Genomic DNA, 20,662 nt, shown 5'->3' on the forward strand with positions numbered 1-20,662 from the left:
TTCTTCTTTCAATATACTGCATCAGGTTTTCATAAATTAGTGCACTACAGCCAGCAGCCATATCACCCTGCAACTCACACTTGGGAACCCACTGAAGCTACGCAGGTGTGAACCTGGTCAGTACCTGGATGGGAGACCTCCTGGGAAAAACTAAGGTTGCTGCTGGAAGAGGTGTTAGTGGGGCGCTCACCCTGCAGTCCATGTGAGTCCTAATGCCCCAGTATAGTAACGGGGACACTATACTGTAAACAGGCGCCGTCCTTCGGATGAGACGTAAAACCGAGGTCCTGACTCTCTGTGGTCATTAAAAATCCCAGGGCGTTTCTCGAAAAGAGTAGGGGTGTAACCCCGGCGTCCTTGCCATTGGCCCTTACCAATCATAGCCTTCTAATAATCCCCATCCATGAATTGGCTTCATTACACTGCTCTCCTCCCCACAAATAGCTGATGTGTGGTGAGCGGTCTGGCTCCAGGTGGATGCTGCACATTGGTGGTGGTGGAGGGGATCCCCATTACCTGTAAAGCACTTTGAGTGGAGTGTCCAGAAAAGCACTATATAAGTGTAAGCAATTATTACTATTACAGTCTTTATCTGGTATCTAATACAATGTAAAATACTGAGTCTCTGTTTATAGGAGACTACTCAATGATGCATAATTATTAGACATCTTGGACACAATGAGAAGTGACTATACTGTATGTATGTATATATACTGTATGCTGTGGCCATCAACAATTTGAAAGCCTCCATTATTTCATTCTACAACTATATAAATTATGTTATGAACACAGTTTAATGTGAGTGGAAAGAACCCAAGCTGGTCATTAAGCATTCTTTAATTTGCATTAATCACTTTTCAAAAATGTGATCGTGGCAACTCACAGTAAATGGTACATGAGCAACTAAATTGAAGCACTGTAGAAACAAAAACTACAGATAAACAGTTTGTCATGGAATACCTTTACTAATATCGTCATTAAAATAATGTGTTCCTTCTTCGCATCTACAAAGCTAAAAGACTACTTCAATGTACTTTAAAGTTCCATCAGTGTTAAAAATTAGCTTAAAAAAAATGGCTAAAATTTCAGTAGATTACCACAGGATTGTGTCCCTGCATAAAGAAAAAAAACTTTATCAAAGAGTAAAACGTTGTGAAACGCCTAATGCTCTTGGACACAGTTATATATTAGTGTACAGGGCCTTTTTTGGTTTGGCAGCCATTTTGAAAACACATTTGTGAAACTGACCCAAACGTGTCCTTTAAATAAGAACTACTACTTTTGAAAATTTAAATTAATTTGGGAATTTCAAAAGGTACAACATGGTACCTTAGTATCTTAAACTGCTCTAGTGAACTACTTGTGTCTTTTAAAATATAACAATTACAAGAACATTAAGGATATGCCCTTTGTGTTTTATTTGGTGCTTACTTTGTGTGCAACAACAATTGTTGTAAAAATGGCTCATAAGCATTTTGCTTCCTGATACTTCATACTGAAATTCTGCTGGAACACTACACCAAGCATTTTCTTCCATGGGATAAAAGGGAAATAGCTGGACTGTACTTTCATAACTCTACCTTATGAATGTTCCTTTGAAAACCTGTTAATTCAATACCAAGAAGAAAAATTGATAGATTCCAGAATGTGTTGTTTATTTTTTGAATGGATATAAGTAACAAAATAAAAATGAAAGACTCAGCTGGCTGTAGTGTAATCTTCAGGGTTGCTTTAACTCCAGACATGCATTTTGTTCTTGGTATTTGGAAGTGATGCAATCTGATCTTTTTAAGTGACTACTTGGCAGCTTCCAATTCTGAGGATCTCAGAACTGGAACACACCTGCCATCCCCTGCGACTGTCCTTTAACATACTTCAGGACATTCCTTTCCAAAGAATTATCAGGCCCTTCCTTCGTCGTGCCCTTCGTGTTATTCAAAACTACCCCTTTTGTACCTTTTCTCTTAGGTTCTTCAGTATTTTTACCAGATTGGATACTTCTTGCAATACTGTAGTTTTTCCTTAGAAATCAAATTTCACCTGCGCTTTTAATATTATTTTCCCATTGTCTAGATAGCAATATACACAAAGTCACTTTTATTATCGACCAAAAAGGTTGTTTTCAAAATAGAAATTGGCAGGTCCTTTTTGGATTTTTATTTACTGGAGATGAGGAAAAAAAAACAACACTTCATAAGATGTTCTAAACCAGTGGTTCTCAAACTTTTTGGACCAGGTACCACCCCTGATCAAACCAAAGCATCCAAGTACCACCTACAAGTCATCTTCTCATAGGAACCCAAGAAATTCTCAATGACCAACATGAGCGCGCATGTGCGCACACACACAACATAAATAATATAATAATAAACTATTTTATATAGCACCTTTGAAGGTGGCTTCTCAAAGCGCTTTACAGAAAAAAAAAAACAGTAACAACATCAAATAAATAGAAAAAATAAAAAAGCACCATTTCAGTGAGAGGGGTGAGCCTGTTTAGTCGAGCAAAGCAGATGTGAATTCGTTTTTCGAGCCTTGATACAATTCACAACAGAGTCTAACAGATTTAAAATTGTCAGGCAAGTTCTCGCAGTGGATGTTGCAATGCGTCCATTCATTTCTGGAGCAACCTCTCTAATTCGTGCAACTACACCGTTGTGTCAGCTTGTCACTGCTCTAGCACCGTCTGTACAAACTCTGATGCATTTTATCCAGTAGATGTCATTCTCTTCGATAAATTCATTCAGAAGCTGAAATATGTGCTTTCCTGTAGTTCCTGTTGGTAGCGGAACAAAAAGTCCTCATGGGACGTACCCTCAAACTCGTATCTAACATAAACGAGCGAATTGGCCAAATCGACAACAGACTCATCTAATTGCAGTGAAAAGCATCTGCTCATCTTAACGAGCTCTACCAACGTACTTTTGATATCATCCACCATTTCAATAATTCTATGAGTGCCTTTCAGAGGGGGCAGCAGGTCGAGCTGTTTAGCAGCTTTTTCTCAACACATAATACGTGTCAGCTCTTTTGCCAATGGTAAATAAGGTTCTTCAAAAATAGTGTGGGGCTTACCTGCTTTAGCAATCTGCAAGCTTGCATTTTTCCCCGTTTCCGTTTCAGGAGTCTGTCTCAGAAGTTAAAAAGTTTTTATTTCATGCGTATGGGAGCGAAACACAGAGACGCTCTGTGTATTTTTTCTCAAATTAAGCTAGAACAGTTCTTAAATATTTTTCTGTTATCTATCACGCTTTCCCGTGCTCACAAGATTACCAACCTTCCTAGCACGCATTTCTATGCATTCCTGTGTTTACAACATTGGCATTGTTCCAAAATCACACACATTCTCCTACCTCTCTATTTGCTGGAGATAAGTTTTTTTTAATACAATTGGTCACTTACTTCATAGCACGCATTCCTATAGAGTGGTATAGAATTATATTGTAGCTCTGTTTCCACTCAAGTATTAGAGCACACTGTATCGTAGTACATAGGCTGCATATTCAACACATCTTAAAATAGAAAATATGAAAACACATCCTGATTTTTCAGTGCACACAGGGTGCACTGGGTCATATGGCGTACCAGCTGGCAGCGCTCCGCGAACCACTCCTGGTACGCATACCACAGTTTGAGAACCACTGTTCTAAACTAAACACCAGAATGATATTTGCTTTAATGTAACTTAATTCTTAGTGTATTTAAAAAGCAATTACAAATCTACTGTTATTATATTTTACTCCCTCCCAACCTTTGGAAGGGTCATTTCCACCAGCTTTGCTCACTACTACAATCCTTTTACCAGCAAAGAAGAGAGGATTCATCCTCGAAAATCTGTGCCCACAGATCATGTCTTTTAAACTCCAAGTCTACAGTGTCAACCAAAGAGCCATGGAGAGAGGATAATTTAAACCCTCATGGATGAACATACAAGCTCAAAAGTGCTTGGCAAATTAAATGAATCCCTGTTCAGAAGCAATCTATCTAATGACACCCAGGCTGACACAAACCCACCCAGCCCCTGCAGCTTTCTGTCATACAGCATATGTGTTGGCACCATTGGAAATTGGAAATGTTGGAAATCCTGGTCACCATCAGGCAATGACACAACCCAGATTCAAACAAGCAGTGTCTTCACTATAGATGAATGTTTGCATTTTGGGAGACCAAGATTTTTTAAACCCAATAATATGAGACAGTGTTAAAATTCCATAATGCATGGTAAGAATATTGTGTCATCAAATATTGATTAAAATGCCACATATAGAAAAGATTAAACAAATCCTGCTGCAATTAGTATAAAGAAATGTTATCTTCTTCAGGAAGTATTACATGAATAAATATTTTTCAGTTTCACAACCTGTTGTATGCCTGGAAGAAAACGGTAGCATATTTCATTTATTGTAAAATCTTTCACCTCCCGTGCCATTTATTTCCATGCTGCTTATTGACATTAATCCTCCTTTATCTACTGAACATAACTAGCTGTAGTCTCCTAATTACAACGTATTCTAGCAAGAGTATGTTATAATTACCCCTGCTGAAAAGTCTCATCAAAGCTGATTGCCCAGTAGTAATGTATTAGGACTGCATGCTTAACATCTACATTTCTGAAAATACGTCCTTGTTCCTTCACATACCTTTGTAAAAGTATGTTTTGTATTATTTAATTATTAAGGAAACTCATCCTGTACAAGAACAGCAGCCACGTAATTAAACTGAAAGAAAATGTTTAACCTATATACCACTTCTTAAAGGACTCCTGGAAATTACAGAACATTTCTGACCATTGTTGATGACAACGTGGATATCTGTTAATTTAAAAAATAACTTCTGAAGTCCCTTTTTTAGCAATTTGGAAGGCCTGCTTGAAGCTTCACCCCACTATTGCTTATTATGCATGACGACGAGACAAACAAAAGAAAACATTCTCATATTACAAATCTGTAACTACTGCATTACTTAAGAAACAATACCTTACAAATCCAACCTGACAAGGCCCGTGAATTTCTTCCAAAGGATAATGCTTTGTGTCAATATACAGTACAAACACTGAAATATTTTTACAAGTATGATCTTTAGTTACCCAAGCTGGATCAGAAATGCAAAGGAAAAATGGCAAGACATTTAACTAGGTTTAGAGTGGTGTTCAGAGAAAATGTTATTGCTATTGCTTCCAACACTGAATAAGTCAATATTATCTTACCTTTATGACTACAGTTTGTCCAATTCTAGCTAACTATGCCATTAAAGAAAACTCTGAACCTCAGTAATCCACATAAAAACATTTAAAATATTTTGCTGAATTTTCAAAATACAAATTTACTTACAGTATATCAAAACTACCTAAACATTTTTTGCATCTGTAGCAGCTGATACCAGCATACAGAAGTCAAGGTGTTCTGTCATTTTAAACATTAAATTAAATTAAATATACTGGGCAGCTGCTGGAACTGCACACCCTATAATGTAATTATAATAAGCAACACCAAGCACTAAATTCAGAATTTAGGGAAACATCAGCCTATTATAAAGCACTTAGGCTAACTGCAGTCCTCTGAATCAAAACATGCAAAAACTGCAATAACGCAAGCATTAAAAGCTATTATATGAAAATGTTGCAAAATAATTTCATACCGGTATGCCCACTGCTCAATTAAAAGTATGTGCATAAAGAGGGAAATAAACAAAAACACTCTTTACTTTTTTCCCCAACTTTCTCCTCTTTCTGTGGTACAGAAACTCATACTCAAGCTAAGAGAGGTAAGGCCTGCTTAATGCAAATCTAAATGCATAAAAGCAGGCTATTTTTGGAAATGGAGTTGGTCGCACTCTTACCTCTGGACAATAAATGTTACATTAACATCCCAGGATATCGAAAGGAGACAGAGGGCTATGGAATGTGGCTATAGGAACAAGTAATTTTGGTTGAGGTGTTAAACCAAGCATATTATTAACAATGGTCATAATTATACTTATTAAAATGGCTTTATATATTTTCAATTTCATTTCAATCTTTACAAGATTGGGTTGGCTTAGGCTCCTCCTTAGTATTAATTGATTTTATTGTTTTAGTAAATTATCACTTGGCTACCAGATGTGCTCATTAGTTAACTACTAGGAACACAAAATGTTGAGTAAGTGACAATTACTGTATATACCAAAGATGGCCAAGAATGGAATCTGCATTGTTCATCTTGAAACTGAGGTTCAACTAATGGACACAATTTCTTCTCCAGCACTCAGGCATATGCTTTACAATGGAAGCTGAGGCATATGAGTCCCCTTTAGCTAGAACACACCCCCTGGTCCACTTCTTAAAGATGGGCAACAACACTTCAGTTTGCCAAACCAGCAGTACTGTACCCGCCTTCCAAAGTATATTGCAAAAGTGCATTATTTCAGAAACCCAAAAGCTGTCCAGGGCTTACATCTTCAAGTGAATCACACCCAACACTGCAGTCCTAACACCACAAAGGTATTTACACAAAGGATTCGATGACACCAGCCAAAGTAATACATCTGATCTCACTGGACCACCACCTATTATAAGAAGGGTGTATTCACCAGGATGAAGAGCTCCTCTAGGTGCTCCTTTCTCCTCTCAACGGTCTACTCCATTGTTGCCAAGAATGTCTGTTTAACCCCTAAGAGGCCACAGAACCATTTGCCAGAACACCTTGGAGGCTGTCTTATATAGAAAATGAATACCCCCTCTGAACTCTTCTCAAATGCAGGCTTTCACTTCACCATTCACTGCAGTCACACCCCGCATGGCCAAACCATTCAGCCAAATTAAAAGATTGCAACCAAGCTCAGACACACCTTGAAAACATTTTGCAGCCACTCGGAATACACATCCAAGACCTTACATAGGACAAAAGAGACTTTCTTCAGGAGGCAGAAGTTAAAATCTTTCAGACAACAGCTGCAATTACAGCAATTTTTAAGAACTCTGGAAAACATGTCCAGCAAGCCTTATAAAAGTAATGTGGGAAAACAGTGATTCTCTAACCATGACCACTGTAATTGCTGAAAAGATATAAACATTAGAAATATCTGATAATCTCAGTAATACAGAACAAGTGAACAAAAAAGGCTATAACATATTTAATCTTGTAGCTTTCTGATATAATATCACCAGCAGCTCTTTTGTAAAGGAACCTCATTGTCAGACTTCCCACAAGCTGCCTGACACTAATACAGTAGTACAAAAATCTGTTGCAAGGCTCAAGCATAAATCTGTTCATTAAAACTGTCACAACATATATTTAAATAAGCTTTTAGTGGCAGTAAAATTAGTATTTAATTTTTCTTGTTTAAATATTTTCTCTTTGAACATAGGACATATTGCCTTTTTAATGTGAAGTAATTTAATCACAAAGATCTGTATGTCGTTTGCAACTGAACTCCCTTACTAAACTTGTACTTGAAACTGTCAATTGTTATATAAAAGCATCAAAACACACACATTTTCGATTATAGCAACAAAAGCAGTATCAGACACCCTAAATGTTCACCAAAATGTTACACAAATAAATTATAATGGCTTAAAAGACAGGTATGGAAATTTAATTGATTTTTATAAAACAGTACAAACTACTGTATTTGTACTGTCTACCCTAAAAGCAGTTAAAGATTAGATTTGATATAGATATATCTCACACAAATATTATTTTTGACAGCACAGAAAATAGACATTTAATTCTCCACCGATAAGACATTAGAATCCATCTCACCAAAGTAAAACATACTCTGTCCTTTCCTTACACTATAAATTAAAGGCTAACTTTTAATACCAGGATTTCAACTTTAGAAAACATATCCATGATGGTTTGTATGAACAGTAGATATTTTGCCGAACTTACAAATAAAGACAATCTGTACTGTCAGTGTAAAGAAAAATGTATTGGAAAGGTAGAGGGGCTGGGAATAGTTCAGACATTGTTTCAGACATCACTGACAATGTTACAGCTTTTCCAATAAAGTACTACAGCAGAAACTTACAAAATTGTACATGAGGAACTTGAAGAGTTCTGTACAATATCAAGCTCCTTAGTGGAGGGTGTTCGAAGCACTATTTTGAATGTCTACAGGGCATATGCCTATATGATATTCTATTGTTTTAAATACTTTGGTCTGCTACAGTAAAAAGTTATACTTTAAAATGTGTTGTATTTACTAATGGTAATTTAGCAGTTGGCTTGATACATTCTAACAAATAGTAGTTTAAGATATCTGTATTGTTTAAGAATGGAAATTAACAACAAATTCAATAGCCATTTGAGAATAACTGATTTACCTCAGTTTTCTCCATGAAATTGAATTAACCACAAATGTAAAAGTAATCCTAGTAATCAACACAAGCAAACTTAAAACCAGAAATTAGTTATTTTTCTCATCAACAAGGCAGATTAACATTAACTGCCTAAAGTTAAACATTGTAGTAGTGCTGTCACTGCACTCCTCTATAATACACTACAATGAAGTAGGAGGATAGTCATCTAGAATATTACTGTCTTTATTGAGTGTTGAGTGTTGTAGATACAGTATCATGCAATATGAAAGGATGCAGGGCCAGCAGCACGCAAGAGAGCTGATACCTTCAAAAAGGTGTATGTTTAAATATCAGTCAGAACCATGATATCATGAGGTAGCTGAAAAGTAACAGATAATTTAGGTAATTGAATAAATCTGTTTGCACATTGTCACTGTTGTCTACAGCTGACACGTAACTTGTGCAGCGGTTAGGGCTTTTGAGTAGCACATAAAGCCAAATTTACAAATTGTCAGATTTTACCCTATAATTATAAAACCCCCTATTAACTTCTTATAGTAATTGAAGATATTAAAGTATCAAAACAGTAAATAAAAGTAAATAAGATGACTGTATAGGCTCACTAACTAGGTCTCATAGGTGTACTAAGATTTTTCAGACCAAATAATTTTTTTCCAATATTTTTTTATTTTCCAAAGCCAACTGCGTAAAGCTGCCAGCACGTAAGTCGAGAGCGTGCAAGGTAAGAGTTGACTGTACTGTACTACACATTATTTCATATCAGTAGCACAAAACAACTATTTTCATTGTTATTTCATCTAGGAAAAAATATTAGAGAAGGACTAGGACTAGAAAATTCCATTAGCAGGGAACTAGAAGAGAAACACAACACCGCCCCGGAAGAACCCCTATTATGCAGGTTTCAACCTTTAAATAGCCAATTACAAAAGACTAGGGAACAAATTCTGATGTTAAATTGCAGGTTATTTGCTTACTGAAATAATCTACAGATAATTAGGAACAAAAAGAAATACACCCCTCAGGAACAAGAGCACCCTTAATGGAACAAATATTGCTTAACTGGTTTATACTGTAGCTTACTAAATTTAATCCCAATTATTGTAGGTATTAGTGTGACCTACAGTATAACGCTGCTGGATGGGGACTCTAATGGACCAGGGTTAGAGATCCCCTGAGTATATAAAAATAATTTCATGTCTGCAAGAATATTTTAAGAAAATAATTCTAACTATCAATACACGTATTGATAATATTGCTGTACATACGTTCCATACTTCATAGATTCATAGAAGATTCCATAACCTGCTTTTCTGTTGGAAACTGGAACTGGAAACTTTCAGCTAATCACTTCACATAAATGTTTTAAGGAGACAAAAACTCTAATAACATCTTTCATTCCTTTACAGTACCTCAGTAGAAAATGTTTACTGAGCCTTACCTCAACGCTTTCATTTACTTCGATGCCCCCATCTTTGTCATCATCAAGCTCTTTATGAATATGCCGCAGTGCTTCCAAACTTAATCTGTCTTCTTCACTCATACACGGTGGTGTCACGGTAAGGCACGGATCTGGAAAAACAAAGTCAAACAATATAAAATCAGTAACAGTGCCAACAGTTAACAGACAACAATGCAGATTTTAGAACACTAAGGGCTTGTCAACTTGAAAGAATGGCATTTCTGTAGTAATAACTGTACCCACACTAGCAAATGTCGACAGTGCCCATGCTGTAATTCAACATAAAAAGGTACAATCAAAAAGGAATAATCAAAAAGATAAACACCTTCAGTTTTAGATCTACTTTAAGCAGGTTAAGACTGCTCTTGAAGATATTAATTTCTCTATAGTCAAAGTACTGCACTGGCAAATTCAAACTTGAAAGTGAAATACAATCAGAATTTTTCTCAAGAACAGATTACATAATGATGATGAACAGGGTTCTTATATTTCATCAGACTTGAGAACTCTTGACATAAGGAACACCAGTGTTCTACATCTTTTGAAAACCTTGAAATGATATTATTATTATTATTATTATTATTATTATTATTATTATTATTATTAATTGCTTACACTTATATAGTGCTTTTCTGGACACTCCACTCAAAGCGCTTTACAGGTAATGGGGACTCCCCTCCACCACCACCAATGTGCAGCATCCACCTGGATGATGCGACGGCAGCCATAGTGCGCCAGAACGCTCACCACACATCAGCTATCAGTGGGGAGGAGAGCAGAGTAATGAAGCCAATTCATAGAGGGGGATTATTAGGAGGCCATGATTGGTAAGGGCCAATGGGAAATTTGGCCAGGACACCGGGGTTACACCCCTACTTTTTTCGCGAAACGCCCTGGGATTTTTAATGACCACAGAGAGTCAGGACCTCGGTTTTACGTCTCATCCGAAGAACGGATGATGTTCAAAGGATCCATTTACACCAGCTTAATTCTTTGGAAAGTCTGATTTAGGGAACTTCTGTCAACTGACCACATGGTAACCTTTTTTTGTTTCAATTTGTTACTTAAATCAATAAGCGCTAAAACTATAACAGTATTGAAGCCATTCCAGTAACAGGAAAATTACACTGGCTTGCCTCTGGCAGCTAGTGAGGAGTTTGTTTTTGAAGAATGATATCCATGTTCCATCATAAGGATGAAAGCTACAGTAATACAAACATGTAACTCCTTTCTTTCATTCATATTACACTCCACCCTCAAGACGTATAGGAAAAAAAAACATTTTTCCCAATTAACTGCATTATTTAATACATAATATACAAGAACATACTGTATACACTTTTGTGTTTTATTGCAACCTAAGTTCAGAAAATGGACTACATATTACATTTATTACAGTTCAATCTTTCACTTTGTAGCATCACATACTCACTGTCCTATAGCTTAATATACTGCCAAATGCGAGCAGTAAATGTTAGGAACCTATTTGAAATGGAGAACCTCCGAAATTCAGTTTTGTTTTATACACTTCTCTTTTCAATATGGTAAAATTCAGTGTTGTATCAGGTTAAACTAAGAAATGTTCTTTTCAAAGTGTCTGCTTCCTTAGATCTTAGTATTTTGCTTTAACAGGATTTAAATACCCAGCATTCAGAATATATGCAGTCTAAATGTTGTTAAATTTAATACCTTTTAAAAACTATGACAAATTGCAGGCACAGGAACTTATTAATTAGGTCAGGCTATGACATGTATTTAGCAAAAGCTTTTTGATCCTCTAAACCACAATACTGCTACAATCGAGCAGGTACAGTAATTGATTAATTTTATCTAATGTGGATATTTAGAGACCTAGAAAATCTGGTGCATTGAGATACTGGGGGATCAGCACTTTATAAACAATTGATTAACAGCTTTTCCAAGATTGTATGAACATCTGCTGTTTTTTTTATTTTTACTATGAATGAACAACACAACACTGACTTTTTTCTCAAACACAGGAAACAGAATGTGTATTCTTCTTCAGTTTAATGTCAACAGCAACTATTTTTGTACATCTAGAAGTGGGTGCACCATTAAGTAAACCTATGTTTCAAACAACCCGATACTAGTCGTTAGAACATAAGTAAAGTTACAAATGAGTGCAGATCAATCTATTAATTTTGCTAGTTCCTAGATGCTTACTGATCCAAGGATCTACTAATCCTTCCACTTCTTGAAGTACCCCAAGTAATTTGCTTCAGCAACTGCACATAGCAGCAGATAACTTGTTGTGCACTCCCAAACCCTTTGGTATAAACACCTCCTGTTTTTAAGTAGTGTATTTACATAATCTTAATCAATTGTAAGAGTACTAGTACATTTAGAAAACAAAAAAAGTATATTAATAGCAAATCATTCTTCATCTTAGTAGAGCATAGGTGATTTAATTATACATATATTGTACTTCTCAAAGTCTTATTAGTTTAGTTATAACTACCAAGATTCCACAAAAAATGAATATCCAGTTTTAACCCCGGTACAGATTCATCATCAAGAGCAGATTTCTGTGCACTCACAGGACAAGCTGAAAGAATACAAAATCAGTTTGTATCTCATTAAACAGAAAAGATCAACTTGTTAACTTTTTATACTTATTTTAACAGCAGACTAATAAGCAACTACAAAAATGATCTACAGTTTAGCGTCTGCCCCTGTTCCTTGAGTTTCACTTGTTCATCAAAAGAACTGCTAAGCAATTCAAGGCGTGTTGTTTAACGCTACATCTTTACTCCTTTAAAAAATCCTTCTGTTGTGTCAAATTAACAATAATACTTATAAAATTTATTTTACTAGGCCCTAAAATCTATACTGTCAGAAAAATATCTGCCTCAAAAAATTATACACTCTTTTTTTGTACTTTACAATTATACCAAATCTATTTTTATTTTCTTGCTATATACAATATATATATATAAAACCTGCAATTACATTTGGAAGCACCAACATGCTTTAAATATCCAATTATAGTTTTGCTTTAACTAGCCTTGTGTACAACTAATTTCATTCTATAGCATGAAAAGACACTCTGTGTAGATTGTCAAGTTTGCATGAAAATGTGTTAACTTTTAGGCTTGTTTTTTTTTAAATAAAACCTCTTTTACCAATTTAAAAGCTGGCTTTATTAATTTATTCAAAAATAAAAGAAATAAAAATAGATTATAAAAATGACTAAAATATGCAAGAACATGTGTATAAAGAATGTTCCTTCAGGCCTTACTTCTAAAATTAAATCCAAGATATTAGATACTTTGAAATGGAAACATTGCTGCTGATTTCTGTGGTCTAAAACAAGATCTAACAAAACTGTAATGACATAAGTCAGGTTTTACTTCCAAAAAGGACTTCAAAATTAGTCTGTCAAACTGAAGTAATTATAATAAATGATGGATTTATAATACATAAATTATAATAAATATATTATTGTTTATAATATATTAGAAGCAGAAAGGTGGGTCAACAGATCATACAAATTGGAGCACACAAAAGCTTGGTGGAAATCCCAAAGTATAAAGAAATACCAACTGGACCTTAACAAAACTCCCATGCTTACAAGCATTCAGGCCTGAAGTGACTATAACTATTTTTCTTCACAGATTCAACCATGGCCTGGTTGAAAAGTGGGCAGCTGAGCAACTACAGACTTGGTAGGTCTAAGGTACTAGAAGATTACTCATCTAAATTTATAACACACAGTGGGGTCTTGCGTTATGCAAAAACAACTGTTCACCATTCTGTTTTGTTCTTTGTATATTCTTGATATAAAGCCCATTCAACTGCCAATTAACTTGAAACTTGATGCCTTGATTTGAGTGACAATACAGTTTCATATAGTGATCAAACTTCCAGATGCCTTGGACTTAAAGAGTATTTAACTCCAGATTTGGTAAGCATTTTCCCCAGGATATTTGAAAACCCTTTTTTTCCCAAATGGTGGCATCAAAATTGATTAAATTGCAGTGCAATCTGTTATGTCTTTAAAAACTGTTTAACAAGTCCAAATATCACCAGTATTGGCATGGGGATAATGCAATTACAATATTGAACAACGGTGCTCTTATGTTCAGTATGGATGTCTGACTGCCACCCCCTGAGGAATTCTAAAATTCCACAAAGAAGTTTCTGAATAATCAGTTAAGAGTGGATATAAAAAGTCTACACACCCTTATTGAAATAGAAGGTTTTTGTGATGTAAAGCCAGAAATCAAGATAAATCATGTCAGACATTTTTCCATCTTTAATGTGACCTTGCAACCAACAAAATTCAAGAGAAAAACAAATAAATAATAATTAGGAAAAATAATTTAAATTAAAAAACCTCCAACACCCTGGTTGCATAAGTGTGCATCCCCCCCCCCCCCCAACTAATACTTTGTGGAAGCAACAAACATTTATTACAGCAGTAAGTCTTTGCGAATACGTGTAAGTCTCTATTAAATTTGCACACCTGGACTTTGCAATTTTATCCCACTCTTCCTTGCAAAAAAGTTCAAGCTCCCCCTGGCAATATGAAGATCTCCTGTGCACAGCCCTCTTTAGGTCATTCCACAGGTTTCCTATGGGATTGAGGTCTGGGCTCTGACTGGGCCATCTCAAGACTTTGACCTTCCTTTTCTGAAGCCATTCCTTGGTTGACTTGGATTTGTGCTTTGAGAAGTTATCATGTTGGAAGGTGAAATTCCTCTTCATCACCAGCTTTCTGACGGAGGCCAGCAGGTTTTGTGCCAAAATATCTTGATATTTGGAGCTAATCATTATCCCATCTGAATAGAGCCCCTGTCCCAGCTGAAGAAAAGCAGCCCCAAAGCATGATGCTTCCACCACCATGCTTCACAGAAGGTATGGTGATCTTTGGAAAATGAGATGTGCTGTCTTTGCACTAAACATTTTTTAGAATTAAGGTCAAAAAGCTCACCCTTTGTCTCATCAGACCATAAGACATTTTCCCACATATTTTAGGGTGATTGAATGGAGTTTTTGGCTAAATTTAGATGGGTTTGGATGTTGGGAAATGGCTTCCATCTTGCAACCTCACCCCATGTGCAGAATACTGGAGATTGTTGTCACATGCAAGGATTGACCAAGAAAATTGCCAGAAATTCCTGCAGCCCCTTTGCTGTAGGCCTCTTAGTAGCCTCCCTGATAAGTTTTTTCCTTGTCCTGTCATCAACTTTGGAGGGTTGTCCTGATCTTGTCAATGTCCCTGTGGTGCCACATTTTCTACACTTACTGATGATAGTCTTCACGGTGCTCCATGGTACATCCAATATCTTTGATATTCTTTTATAACCCTCTCCTGATTGGTACCTTTCAACAATAAGACATTTTGTCAGCTCCTTGCGGACTATGGCTATCCCAGTAGGATGCAACCACAAAAGTTTCAAGGAAATCCTACAGGAACAGCTGATTTTTATTCGGGGTAAATCAGAATCAACTTTCATTGTTGTGTACGCTACTTACCTTTGGACATGATTTTGAAGGCGATTGGTTAACTCTGAACACAGCTACAGCCCCCATTATAAAAGGGTGTGCACACTTATGCAACCAGGGTGTTGTAGGTTTTTTCATTTCTATTATTTTTCCTAATATTTATCTATTTGTTTTTCTCTTGAATATTGCTGGTTGCAAGGTCACATGAAAGATGGAAAAATGTCTGACATGATTTATCTTGATTTTTTGGCTGTACAGTACATCACAAAAACCTGAAATTGCAATAAGGGTGTGTAGACTTTTTATTTCCACTGTAAATACTAAAATGGTTTATTCACATATTTAAGTGGTTCAGTGAAGGACAAGCAGATCTGCATTGTTGATGTAAATCTTCAGGAAGTATTGTTTTCTTAATATTCAAACTGTGTTTAAACACTGTGCAACCACTTAACTTCAATACTGGCTGGTATGACCATGGGCAGCTACTGCTGGACACATGACAATTAGATGTCTATATTATTGTCACATTGCCTTCCCACATCACTTCACAACCTAGACATGTGTTTGTGCATCATGTTGGATGTCATATTAGTGAAGACAAATAATTCTTGCACATTCTCTTTGTTTCTAGCATTATTCTATAACAACTTTAATACTGCATCCTGACTATAGTATTTAGCAACACCGAGACTTGAACAAACAGTTCAAACTGTTTGTCTTGCTTTCATGATATTGTGCTAAAGTACTGGAACTAGATTCCAGTACACAGAAATACCAGATGGACAGATGTCATCAAAATTTCTCATGATAATAGCAAACTTTCAAAATCTGTCAGCAAAGCACTAGAACTGACACTGTGGGTTTTATTTGCAGTTTCTGGTCTTTAAGAAGTGACCTCTTCATTAAAATGTGCTTACTAGCTACAGCTATGGAACAGTGACCTTCAACAAGCACTAATCTCTCTAACCACAAAAGACTGGGAAGCATTTTTCCATCAACAGTTAAGCTGTCACTGTTAATGAGAATTTGGTCTCAACTGATTTATCTGGGTAAAAAAAAAGTAAAACTCAGTCATTCATTACCGGTATGGCATGAAACCATCCTAAATTTAATAACCATTGATTAACAAAATTAAGGACAGCTAGTTTATATTACATTAATAACCTGACTAGATATTTCTCTGCATTGTGTATTGCAAACGACTGAAATATTAATTTAAACAATGCTAAGACTGTCACAGAACAGTATTATGGAAGTTTTTGCATGACAATCTGAAATCAAAACATCTCACAAAATGATTAAATCCATTCCTACAGCTGTGAGATGCATCTTGCATTTTGAAGCATGTCTGCTGCAGTAAACAGGAAATCTGACATCCAAAAACAAAAACAGATGTTCACTCAGTAATGTTAGTGTTTAATCCCATCTCATAATTATCAGAAACATTTTAATAATGGGAAAAAAAAACATTTTAATTTGTTTACAGCTATGAGTAGTCAATGTTAGCCAAAATGTCCAAAGAGTTAAGTTAGAGTTTCCAGTTTGTCGTAGCTCAACTGTTCTAACTAATTAGATGTCATTACATAGTACTACACAGCCTTGGTGTATATTGACATCACTTTCTCCAATATTCAACACTTGACATTTTACAATGTATTCAATATGCACATTAACCTTTCATTATGCAAGTAATGTAACATCAGTCGGTTGCATCAGGGAAATGCCATTCTATCTCATTCTTATAGGGGAATTTCATGTTTAAGATGCTGTTCTGCTGATCTACTCATATAAACACCTGCAAAAGGCAGAAATAGAAGAGCAACCTTGTCCTCTGTCAAATGGCTTTGACATGACAGCAGATATTCAGAAAACATAATGTTAGGCTTTTAAATGAGTGTACTACACAGACTATATCATATATTCCGATGGTCTGTACTGCAAAATCTCCTCTGCACTTGCATGGTGTGTACTGTAATATTATTCTGCAGGAATTCTGGATCTATGTTCAGACCATCACAACATTGTGTGAATTTTTGGATAACAATATCAAGCCCAAAAGGTACATTTATATAGATTTATATCTAGTTCATATTTTCTTTCTTTTAAACTCAAATGAAACTCAAAGGTTTAAAATGAAGTGATACTACTAGTCACTGTTCTTTGGCTTATCACTTCAAAACTTGATGATGTCACACAAAATGAAAAAAATGGCAGCTACAGAAAATCAAGTGTTTTAATTTCTAAAAAAATTCTAGCTGCAGCTGTTATTTTCATTCCTGCTTGAGATTCCCACTAAATTCATGTTTAGTACATGGCGGTACATTTTACTTTTTAGGGAAAATGGCAATTTCAGATAAGCATCATTAAGATCAGTTGTTTTATCAGAAAAATGGAAGTACAGTACTACAAATGCAAAAGCAAAACTATTGACACCTAATAATTTTTAAATATAATATTCCTCAAGAAGATCACTTTTCCATTTCTTCAAATAACGTAAGACTTTTGTTTGTTTATGAATAAACAAAGGCAGCAGTGAGTGTACTGCCATGGCAGTTAATATGACTATTAAGATGTGTCTGAGATGACTCCAAATATCAGAGGATGAAAGCTGATGGTAGATGCATCAAAAAGGCCACAAATAGGTGCTACTGTAGCTATAAATAACAGCTGAGTTAAAGCTCTGTGAACAGGGTGACCTAAGAGCTCAATAACATTGTGGAAACTGAATGCTCAAAAAATACTACTATTGTCTATATTCCCATCATGTTTCCTCCTTAGAAAGAAAATTATGTTGTCCTAAATGTGTCACTCCATTGAAATCTTAATAGCTAAAGATATTAGGACATATTTTTAAGAGTAAAGAATGTGTTTTAGTTATTAATAACTACAGTGGAGGAAAAACAAATCCATCATTGAAAACACTTTTCTTGTAAGGACCAGAGGGAGGTTTTATTAATTTTGATTTCAGCTGACTATGTTCATTAATAACCAAGCAAGTGGTTAGAGCTAAATGGGTCCACCACTACATGTGTGCGGACCGCAGGGAGAGGTTATTTTTGGTATATGGCAAGAGCTGTGTATCTGTGAAATGGTTGTCATACATGAGTATGAAACCAAATTTTCTTTATTTTTGTATCTCACTCTCCTGGTTGAATCTTTCCTGAAGCTTTACCATAATGCATTTATAAAAAGGACATATTTCGAAACTTTCTAATAAAACAAAAGCATGAACAGCAATTCTGAAAAAAACAATGGATTTGACTTTTTTCTCTGTAACAAATCTGTTTGTTTCAGAATTATTACTTATGTTTGTGTCTCCATGTCAAACTCACCTGAAAGGGTATTTTTCCCCACTATAAAGGATGTTGAATGGAGCCCACACATGTTTAATAGAGTTTATGTCTGGTGACAGACCAAACCACAGCAGTGCTGTGGAATCCTAGCTGTCTCTCCATCTTTGTGATACGCAGGATTTCCAACTTTCATAAACACGCTTTCTTCATTTGTTAAGATAACGAGATAAATATTCCTCCTGCAAAATGAAATCACAGTTCCTCTACAGAAAACCAGCTGTTACTATGCCCAGACTCATTCTGCATTCTACAAACTGACAAACATACTGTAAAAGTATGTGAAGTAAAGTGCAGAAAAAAACAGGCAGCACAGTGGTGCACTAGTTAGCATTACTGCTTCACAGTGCTAGGACACTTGGCTCAATTCTGGACCCGGGGTGTTATCTGTGTGGAGTCTACATGTTATCTCTGTGTTCATGCGCGTTTCCTCCGGGTGTTCCAGTTTGCTCCCACCATCCAAAGACATACTGGTAGATCAATTAGCTTCTAGGAAAATTGGCTCTGGATTTGGGCATAATGTCCAGGGCTTATCCTGCCTTGTGCCAGTTTCTTGCTGAGATAGGCTTTGGCTTCTCAGCAACCCCTAACCAGGTGAAGCGGTCAGAAAATGGAGGATGTAGAAGACGATTGGTGTTGTACAATACCACTTATATACACACAACTAATGTCTAAAGAAGAAATTACAGCTGGCAGAGTTGTACGTGTTTCCCACTACAATCAATTAAATAAATGTCTTCATGTATCTAAATATTACTCAAAATATGTTGCTTGAGAGAGACGAAAGTGACCCTGTACCCTGTTGTGCTTCCATCACAGCAGTTCATTTTACTGGAGTTAACCATCTTTCCACATCAGGAAATTGAATGGAAAAGGAAGGAACTGCTGTATATACAGGTATTAGCTAAGCGTTTTCACCACTGTTTTTAATCACAAAAACAAAAAGGAGGTTCCCAGGGATATAAAAGATGCACATGGGATAATCCTACTGTGGGAAGTAACACTTTGAACAGTTTTGATATCAACAAAGTACAGTGCTAGGCTGGAAAGCAATCTGTGAATTAGAATATTGTTGTGTCTGGGCATTCAAAAATATGTTTAAATACACCTGTTCAAATTATACACTAAAAGTTACTGAAGTCTGCCAAGTATTGTTTAAAAATGAATAATATCTCTACGAATTACACTACATTTTGAACAAAAGAACAAATAATGAACAATAAAAGGTTTAATCCATGCCGAAAAGAGAAGAAAAGAATCACAACGTTTCATCTGTTGAGCTGTCTACGGGTAGGGAAACGCCTTCTTCCACACTTGAAGAAAGCACCACAGCCAAAACATTGCGTTTCTTTTCTTCTCATTTCAGTGTGGAATAAACCATTACTTGTTTCTTTGCAGAACACATGTTAACACAGCTACCTTCTTGAACTACTAAAAGAACAAATCCATTTCATACCACTGGGTTACAGTATGTATACACTGTAACTCTCAAGCCCAGCTGTTTAGGGATCACAGCTGCAAACTGATAGTCTTATATCTCCATCCAGATTTAAATTAGATCTCTGCGTTTAAGGTAGTTACATAGTCGGATTCCAAAAACAAGTGTAGATTTCCCACTTTCGGTTTAAAGTGTTTTACTGAATCCTCCATGTCCTTCTCTGGGGCATTTTCTTTGTTTTTCGGTCTCTCTCCTGTCCTTCCCTCAACATGCCACCACCCATATGAGCACATGCCAGATCACTCCATGTGCCAACCAAACCACTCATTAACTCCAATTATAACTAACCTCATCCTCTCTTCTTTTGAAAGAATGTTTTTATAGACACCCAATTCTACTAAATATGCAGCCATCAAATGATCAGTTCCTAAAACCCTCTTAACGGCACCCATCTGTTACTTTTGGGTGATCTTGATGTACAAGAATGGTGGACTTTTCTTTCACTGAAATTGGGAAATCAGCCTAAATCCAATGTCTTGGTGATTTTTTGCTGGCTATGAGCCAATGGTTCTCCCCTTACAAAGTCTACCTTTTAAATGTGCCTCCTATGTGTGGCTCAGCTACAGTATATCACATTTACAGATCCC

The 20,662-nt window shown here is 36.0% G+C and overlaps 1 protein-coding gene across 1 annotated transcript in view; it reads right to left on the minus strand.

Annotated features, from left to right (window-relative positions):
• stim2b (stromal interaction molecule 2b) overlaps positions 1-20,662 on the minus strand; it is an 81,024-nt gene that overhangs the window by 27,855 nt on the left and 32,507 nt on the right. Inside the window, exon 2 of the mRNA XM_088628018.1 lies at positions 9,738-9,868. Coding sequence (XP_088484144.1) covers positions 9,738-9,868 — 131 coding nt within the window. The remainder of the gene's footprint in view (positions 1-9,737; positions 9,869-20,662) is intronic.

Source organism: Lepisosteus platostomus, chromosome 1 (genome assembly GCF_059453375.1).
Source record: "Lepisosteus platostomus isolate fLepPlt1 chromosome 1, fLepPlt1.hap1, whole genome shotgun sequence".
NCBI lineage: Eukaryota > Metazoa > Chordata > Actinopteri > Semionotiformes > Lepisosteidae > Lepisosteus > Lepisosteus platostomus.